This window comes from Olea europaea, chromosome 18 (assembly GCF_002742605.1).
Source record: "Olea europaea var. sylvestris chromosome 18, O_europaea_v1, whole genome shotgun sequence".
Taxonomy (NCBI): Eukaryota; Viridiplantae; Streptophyta; class Magnoliopsida; order Lamiales; family Oleaceae; genus Olea; species Olea europaea.
The window spans coordinates 19734606-19743213 of record NC_036254.1 but is presented as its reverse complement, the minus strand read 5'-3'; the positions used below and the strand labels follow the sequence as shown (position 1 = coordinate 19743213).

The following is an 8608-nucleotide window of genomic DNA, read 5'->3' as shown; positions in this document are numbered from 1 at the left end:
TAGAAAGAATTCGCACGAAGGGGAGACAATACGATTTTATGACAATGGTTTCGACGTGATTCCTAAGGTTTGCATTCTAACTCTCCTTATTATTGAATTATAATTTTATCATATTCTTATGTATATTATTTTGAATCATGTTTATGTTATTTAATTGAATTATGTTATTTATAATTTTTAGTTGATATGTTTATCTACACACAAATCACCCAAATTTCCCAACAAATTTTCACCCAAAAAATTACTCATACTTCATTATGATTCACGTATGCAATCATATTCATTACCCACGTTTGGCTGGCAAAAGAATCATGGTCACCTTTATATTTCATTTTTACAGACAAAACGTGTAAAGTAGTGAAAATTAAGAAGAAGAAATAGTGAAAAATCATGGGCAAAATTCGACCCCCACCAAAATATTTATGCATTGTCTCTCTATATATACATGTGCAATATATTCCTGGAAGTAGGACAAATATGTCAGCCTCAATTGCCCACACGTGACAAACCTTTTTCTTTAATGTCTTCTTGTCTTGTTCTTGGGCTAATTGCTTTGTTTCTGCAGAGTACGTTAAAAGTCTCTTCTTCTTTTGACCCAAATTGGCATTCCTCTCTTCATTCTTACAGTAGGGAAATTGATTATTGAATCATCCTCAGCCACCCATCTACACATAAACATAAATAGATTGTCCAGATCAAAAGGAATGACCTCCTATCCAAGGTGAGAATAAGAGTTATCTTGCCCACTCAAGCCTATAACTTTTGACAATTTAAAGTTGAATTGTCAAAAATTGTAGGTTTGATCGTTGATGTGACAATGCTGAGAGTGAGCATATTTTATCATACCCACCATGAATAGGATATCGTTTCTAAAAAGAATATAACAAATGAGTAGTGGATCGTAACCAGATACATATGTAAACCTAGCTATCTAGCATTTAATTAGTAGATGGCATGCCCACTACACGCATTATTGATATAGTGGATAGCATTCAATGTCATATCATTAGATGTCTCTAGGTGAAGACATTTCTCAACAATTCAATGGAGAGAAAAAAAGAAAAGAAAAAGAAAAAAGCATACATCAAGAATATGCATTCGACTCGTTAAACTTCACTTGGTGGAGAGCGATGGCCACGGGGTGAGAGGCAGAGCAGGACACGACGAGAATGGGTCGAGAAAACTTGTTGTGGGATTCAAAGATTAAGTCTTCAATTCTTTTTGCAGGTTAATTATTCTTTAATCATACGATAAATATGTAGTAGCACATGTGATCCTCTTATAATTAGCAGTGTTTTTTAATAATAACTTTGAGTTTGACTGATTGATACAGAAATGATCAAGAATAAAGAAGGGCCACGAGGAAATCCCTAGCACTAATTCATGTGGGTATCTAGTGGTTTCATCGTCTGCGGGTCCCTAATAACTATAATTTAAGTTTCCTTGTTCTTTAGTTATAATCAGTATTGTCGAATCTAGTAATCTAAATATACCACGACTGCAGAAAATTTGTCATTACCTGAATTGAGTAACAAAATGATGAAGAAAGATAGAGGTTTCCAGCCTGGCCAGGTCAAGTCCGGGGCACAGCCTTTGTCCACCTCCAAATGGGGTGAAATTGCAAATGTTCATCTCCTTGTCCTTGATAATCAAGATCCCAAAATTACAAAATTAAGTTAAGTTCAGCTTAATTTAATTAATTATCCAAAAATACAATGCAAAAATATAACCCTAAAGAGAGTAAATCTTTCTTACTTGCCATCTCCATGGATTAAATTGATAAGGAAAATCATAAAGATCGTCATCCAAATGCACTGATCTGAAATATGTTAACACACACCATCCCTTTGGGATGCAATGCCCTTTTATTTGTACATCTTTTGTAGCTTTTCTCATTACCCCAATAATAACATTTCCCATCCTTAGAGTTTCTGTAATCACCTGTCGTACAAAACAATTTTATTTCCGCGTCAATATCGAATTTCCATGGTGACACTTGTGTGCTTACACGAGTGTAGTACGAGTATTTCACGAGTAGAAGTGTATTTTAGTAATGAACTTACAGTTTGTGTAAAAGGCAGTGATAAGTAATCACTCCAAGACAATGTCTGTCCCAATTTTTCTTTTAGTCTCTTCAATTTCAGGTTCTCCTCCTGCATCACAATGCGAATTAAGGCCTTATGTGACGGCTAAAATGCTCGACCAAAGTTGATCATTCAAGTATAAAGTACTAATTCGGAGAGTTACTGATACAAATTTGAGAGCGAGTGCGAACGTACTGTCAATTGTTGGAGGGCAGAAGGACAATCAGACAGGTATCTAATAGTAAGAGTCATAAGAACAGGTACCGAATCTTCACCAGGAATCATCAAATCAATCAAATTTTCAGCAATAAGATCATCTGTCAGTTGTTCACTTGTGTCACTGATCAAAACATCTGCTGCATCTTTCGGTACCACTGGATTGCTGCTCCTTTTTTCTTGGATAATCCTATGAATCATCTTAACCATTTTCTTCTTTGCCTATAACCAAAATCGAGTACATGTTTATAATCAGGAACTCCCAAAAAAATTTATAATGGTTCGCCCATAAGGTCACGATCTAGGTATATTTGGGTCAACTAATATATGGACGTGTCAAATACATGAGAGTTGACACTTGCCTGTAACGATCGATAGAGTTGACTCCCCGGCAAATTTATTGGTAAAGACATGAGACCCCCAATAAATTCTTGAAATTGTTTCTTTAGAAGATCCATTTGATAACCCGGATCCAAACCAATCAATGCTTTCACTAGTACTTGAAAAGAAATCTGAAAAATGTAAAAAATAAAAAATAAAAAATAAAAAATAAAATGTGAACATAATAGAAGTGGAATTTACAGTAGAAGCAGCCCAAAGAAAAATTTAGGAAACACGATCATTATTAGGGTTCTAATCTTTCCCAACATAATTCATCCTAAAGTACTTTGCCCCTGTAAGAACCCATGATTATGTTTCAAATTATTTTATCAAAAAATGATCATATACTCAAGTACAAGCAGCTGCAGTAGTGATTCAAACATCAAAAGTTATAGACTTACGACACTTTCTCAGTGCTTATATGTGCACGAGAGAGATTGTAATAGAAGTAGCAGCCTGATTCCAGTGGACAGGATAAAAACATCCAACTTTATAATAAATCAAAAATTCTCTTGCCACATTAGCAGTGCGAATTTTTTATCCTGTCCACTAGATACAGGAAATCAATTTCAATAGAAGTAGTACTTTCAACTTCAGTGATTTTTTAGAACTTCTTTCGTCTCCTCGAGATGTAATTTCTGGAGGTAAAATTGAATTGTCCTCCTACTGTTTGTACTTATCTTTTATTCATAAAACAAGATCGAGGAATCCAAGGCCTAAATACTCCGCTCAGACTTTGATGGTGTTTCGACTAAGAGATAAAGAGAGACTGACATTTTTTGTTTCATCTTGGATGTAAACAGGATAATCTTCACTCCATTTTGCTGTTGATTCCAGCAAATACTTGTGCATGTCATAGGTGATTTGAGCCTTCAAACTTTGAGACTTAAAGAAAGAACCCATTAATCCATGGATTCTCCTTTGTAAACTTCCACTAATAAGTAATATAGAAGACTTCCCCATCAACTCTGTGAGAGATTTTGGATAAGACGGCACAAAAGTTTTTCCATCACTTTGCAGAATAATTCTACTCACTTCAGCATCTGTCGAAATTATAGTCGCGCTTCCAAATATATGCGACTTGAAAACCTTTCCGTACCTACAAATTTAACAAACCCCTCAAGATTTTCAATCAAATATGCGAAGTATTTATCTGTGTTTGGTTGACTTACATGCGACGACGTTTGTCCATGAAGCTCTCCGGGCGGTGAGAGAGAGCACAAGAAATAAACTCAATGGTTTCTCCAATAAAAGGCCATCCAAGAGTTCCTAATGGTAGAGGGCTGCTGTCATAACTCGGAAGAATCGCACTTTTGATTTTCGTGAAGAAAATTATAGCGAACAATAATGTTGAAGTCATCACCAAACTCCACATAATAATGTCCATTTCTTGAACTCGAACTATCCACCAAGTAAAATTGCTAACTTTTTATCTTAAACTACTAATCTTGATGATAGTTGTGAGAAGGATGTATGTATATATCTCTGCATGTGCACGCACACGTGTGTGTGTGAGTATGAGAGAGAGAATCCAGAGAGATGTATTTATAAATATGATAATGTTGTCTGATGAAGAGAAAAGAATATAAAGTTGAGTTAGAGTCATCATATATTGCCTCGAGAGTATGTCTGAATAAATGTCTTTCTAGATAATTTGAAGTTCAAAAATCTAATGGATAGGTTTACAAGTGGTGAGCTCATATATTTTCATTGGCTGGTTTAACTTTGTTTTTTTATTCAAAATTATGTGAAGTCTTGCCAAATCAATATTTTGTAGCTTGATCTACTAAAATAGCCTGTATAAGTGGCATTTCTCTTTGAAGTTAGGTACAAATTCTTTTGGGAATAAATTGCTGCGACTCAGAGTCTTCTAATACGGAGCATTAGTTTTCGATTTTTCATTTTTATTGCATTTGTAGTCCCGAATCCAAAACCTCCCACCGTTCCCATAATCACTCCCCCATCGTCACCTCTAGCACCTTTGTCAAAGTTCTTGACACAAAATATACATTTTTAACAAGTTTTTCACATTTAGCAAGAAGAATTGACATGATTAAAAATTACTATGGATTTTCATTTGTATGTTTATCCGGGGAATGACAAGAAGCTTGAGGTCCATGTTGAGATTTCGTACCTTCACGGTCCATTGTTGGCATTCTTGCCACACATTTGATGCATTGTTTGACATTCGATTAATAAAATGAGAATTTGAATGGAAACCATCTAGAAATACTTGTGTAATGAGTAAAATGTGGAGGATTAAAATTCTAGGACCAACATTGCAATATTCATTTATTTTGCTCAGAGTCGCTCCTACTAGATTCTTAAACAAGTTTTATTATTATTATTTTTTAATTCAACTATTACAATGTAAAAAGTAAATTCAATATAACAACTTGAAGGTGCACCTCTGTGACTATGTTAAGAACATCTTGCTCGAGACTTTGGTGTTAGGTGCAATGTTGCGGAAGCTCTCTCAAAAGGATCTTCAAACGGTGTTTTTCCAGGTTCAATCCAACGCATCTTTCTCAACCAACAACCAGTCCAATCGGCTTCAAATCACAACCAATTGATTCACCTTGGTTGCTATACAATCTTACACACGTAAGATAAGAAAGGATGATGATTTATGGCCACAAAGGTTAGGAGAAGACACCACAAAAGTATACTATGAAAGAACCACCAATTGCACACGTTATACAAGCGTTCTGGACACTTCTGGACACCATTTTCTCACACAAAAGGGGGGCAGCCGAGATTCACTATTTCTTCTCTCAAAATCACACAATCATCATATCAAAGTGGCTAGAGTTATAGCCAAATATATATTCTAAGGTTAGGCTTTAAGTTGGGCCATTAAAGGGGTAAACGGGTCAAGATTCAAGTCATCCATAAGGAATACAATTGGGCGGGGTGTAGCTCTTGAACTTGGTTGTTGGACTTATTTCATTCATCGACCTATGCCTATGAAATAATATTAACCCACGTTAACATCATAGCCGGGGATTTATTGGGTATCAAAAACTCAACAAATCTCCACCTTGATACCCAATAAATCTGCAAGCAATCAAAACACACAGTTAACACTTGCATAATTAAGGTAACCAATAAAATTGGATCATAGACCTTACCTCGTGTTTCCAACTTGAAACACATACCATAACTGCTCCATGTACTCACTGGGGCTAAGGTAAAAAAAACACTCAAGTAGAAGCAAATATTTGACAATAAACAATCAAGAACAAATACACATGCGATGACGATATACTATAGGACAACACACACAGATCTTTTCAAAAACACGTTCACATAGAACCATAGATTAACACCAAATCAATCAAACTACGGTCAATCACATATGCAACACGTGCATAAATGACCCTAAGAAAAGATCTCACCATACTTATCATATCCCATTCCGTGTTGTTCACACCTCGAGAACACATATCTCCTCTCATCACCCACCAAACTCACTAGACAGATCACTCAACTCATGCCTAACTGGTAAGTCACAATAGATCCTAAGTCCACGGGATAATCCTCTATCTCCACTCACTTCTCCCAAACTACGTGGATAATGGGTCTCCACCTAACAGATGTGATAGAAATGTCTCTCTCACACTCCACCTAATCAGGGTCTCTTTCTAGATAAATGATCCTAGACATTTGATCACATCTCCACTCGGGATCCAAATGTCACACTTCACATCCCCGGTACAAACCACCATGTACACCTAGGCATCTATACTCCACCTCACTAAAAGACACACAACGTACTGCTAATGCATCCTAACCCACTATGCATGCAAGCAATTACACCAAGTAATCCTAATGTCTCAAATTCATGCAAATGCATATATCAAACACATTGAAATGTAGCAAATAATAATGCAACAAAATTTAGACAATCACACACATGCAGAAAAGATCACACATAGATGCATATGCAGTGACTAGATTTACACTTAATAAACCTCACTGGGGTCATAACTCGACCCCTCAACCAAATTCGTCTCACCTCTCATCTTACCCTTCAGCTTATCTTTCTTCTTGAGACAGTCCCTAATAAAGTGTCCAAACTTACCACAACTGTAACACCTTCTACCACTAGACTTGTCTCGTCCCTTGCCCTTCTTCTTACTACCCTCATCACTCGAGTCACTATTCGAATCACTACCGTCTTAAGTTCTACCCAAATTCATCTGCTTAAACTTCATTCTACTCCTCATCATATGTAACTCATCACTCATCTTATCCTCTTTTTCAGCTTTAATCTCCAACTCCTTACTTCTAAGTGAGTCTATGAAAATCTCGGGTGTTAAAGTGTCCTATCGTACTTAATTGCATTCTTAACTTCCCTATATAAATCAAGCATGGAATTAAGCAGGATAATAGTCTTACACGTTTCAAATACATCTTCATCACAATTAACGATGTCTTGAACTAACTTGTTAAAGACATCCAGATTATTATCAAGATCCTTTGAAGAATCCATTTTAAAGCTGAAAAATCGTTCAAGCAAGTATAATTTATTAGTAGTTGACTTAAGCAAATATAAGTCCTCCAACTTTTCCCAAAGTTGTTTTGTGGAATCCAGTTTTCCTACTTTTCTCAAAACAGTATCAGACAGGTGTAAAATAATTGAAGTGTATGCAAGTTCATCATACTCTTCTTTTTGTACTTCTGTTAAATTTGCAAGAAATTTGCCATCTATGACTTTTGAAACTTTTTGTTGGACCAAAATACCCTTCATTTTTTGTTGCCAAATTGAAAAATCTCATTTCCCATTAAAAATTTCAACTTCAAAGTTTGAAGACATTTTTAAAAAACTAGAACAACCAAAAGCACAGATAAGTCACACAAAGTTATCCTATGGTCGCAATATACATCGTTCTAGATTCCCAGGGTTTCGTAAGATTCACGATCTTAGATCAAGGGAATGTTCGAACGGGTCAAGTCCAAGTGTTCTAACAGGAAAATCAATGCAACACGAAGGTATGTAAACAAAAGTTCGAATTTCCACGCAACAAGTCTCACACGGTGACTATATGACAGGTAAAGCACAAAATCAACTACAAACTTGCAATCAAAACTCAACACTTCAAAAGCCGAGCAAATAATTCCTAAATTTTCTAACACATGCAATGGTTGCCAAGCAATGACAACCCCCAATCCTAACGATCACCCCACACGATGATCTGCTAATGCTGAAATTTAAACTAAATTAAGCCAATATACCAGAGTGGACCTATCCGAGTCCGTAAATTATGAGAGTTGCGAATTTATCACTTTAGGATCATCACTATTCGTCCTAAAGTCTCTGGAAACTACAGCAACAAAAAAAATCACGATCGAGTCCCGAACGTACGAAGAACAACATTGTCCAAATTCTTCTGCGTACCCTGAAACAGAAAACTTTCACCACAAAAAATATCAGAAATAATGTACGGAACAAAAAATATCAGAAATAATGTACGGAACAAACTGCCTGAAGAGACCGTCGCCAAAAAATGCTCCACGCGCCCTCACTCGCGGCTCCTTCCCTCTGCGCGTAGGCCTCACGCGCCGCCGTCGACTGACACGCGTCGGTCCGCAGGCTTCGGCTCCTCCTGTACGTCACGCCAGTGGTCTCCGTTTCCTCAAACCCCTTTCTGGATTCATCAGAAAACGCGAAAAATGGAGACTGATTTTAACAGTTTTTGGACAGCTTCTTCGACCTGATTTCTGCTGCATTTCTGCCGATTTTCTGGATGATTTCTGGTAGATTTCACAAGCCAAAACCTTCACCTTGAAGCTTTGATACCAATTGTTGCGGAAGCTCTTTCAAAAGGATCTTCAAACGATGTTTTTTCAGGCTCAATCTAACGCACATTTCTCAACCAACAACCAGTCCAATCGGCTCCAAACCATAACCAATTGATTTACCT

General features: G+C 36.6%; 1 protein-coding gene across 1 annotated transcript; it reads right to left on the bottom strand.

Annotated features, from left to right (window-relative positions):
- Positions 1 to 371: 371 nt before the first annotated feature.
- LOC111367697 (3-epi-6-deoxocathasterone 23-monooxygenase) lies at positions 372 to 4210 on the bottom strand. The gene is made up of 8 exons (XM_022988701.1): positions 3854 to 4210; positions 3456 to 3780; positions 2663 to 2812; positions 2280 to 2522; positions 2064 to 2153; positions 1756 to 1941; positions 1520 to 1641; positions 372 to 665 (listed from the first exon to the last, which is right to left on the bottom strand). The coding sequence occupies exons 1-8, from the start codon at positions 4066 to 4068 to the stop codon at positions 572 to 574; spliced, it is 1425 nt and encodes a 474-aa protein (XP_022844469.1). The 5' UTR covers positions 4069 to 4210; the 3' UTR covers positions 372 to 571.
- Positions 4211 to 8608: the final 4398 nt, after the last annotated feature.

Coding starts and splice junctions, on each gene's coding strand:
- LOC111367697 (XM_022988701.1), bottom strand. CDS start 4,068: ATGGACATTATTATGTGGAGTTTGGTGATGACTTCAACATTATTGTTC. Junction 3,781..3,853: donor ATGGACAAACGTCGTCGCAT/GTAAGTCAACCA, acceptor TTAAATTTGTAG/GTACGGAAAGGTTTTCAAGT. Junction 1,942..2,063: donor CACTGCCTTTTACACAAACT/GTAAGTTCATTA, acceptor TTTGTACGACAG/GTGATTACAGAAACTCTAAG.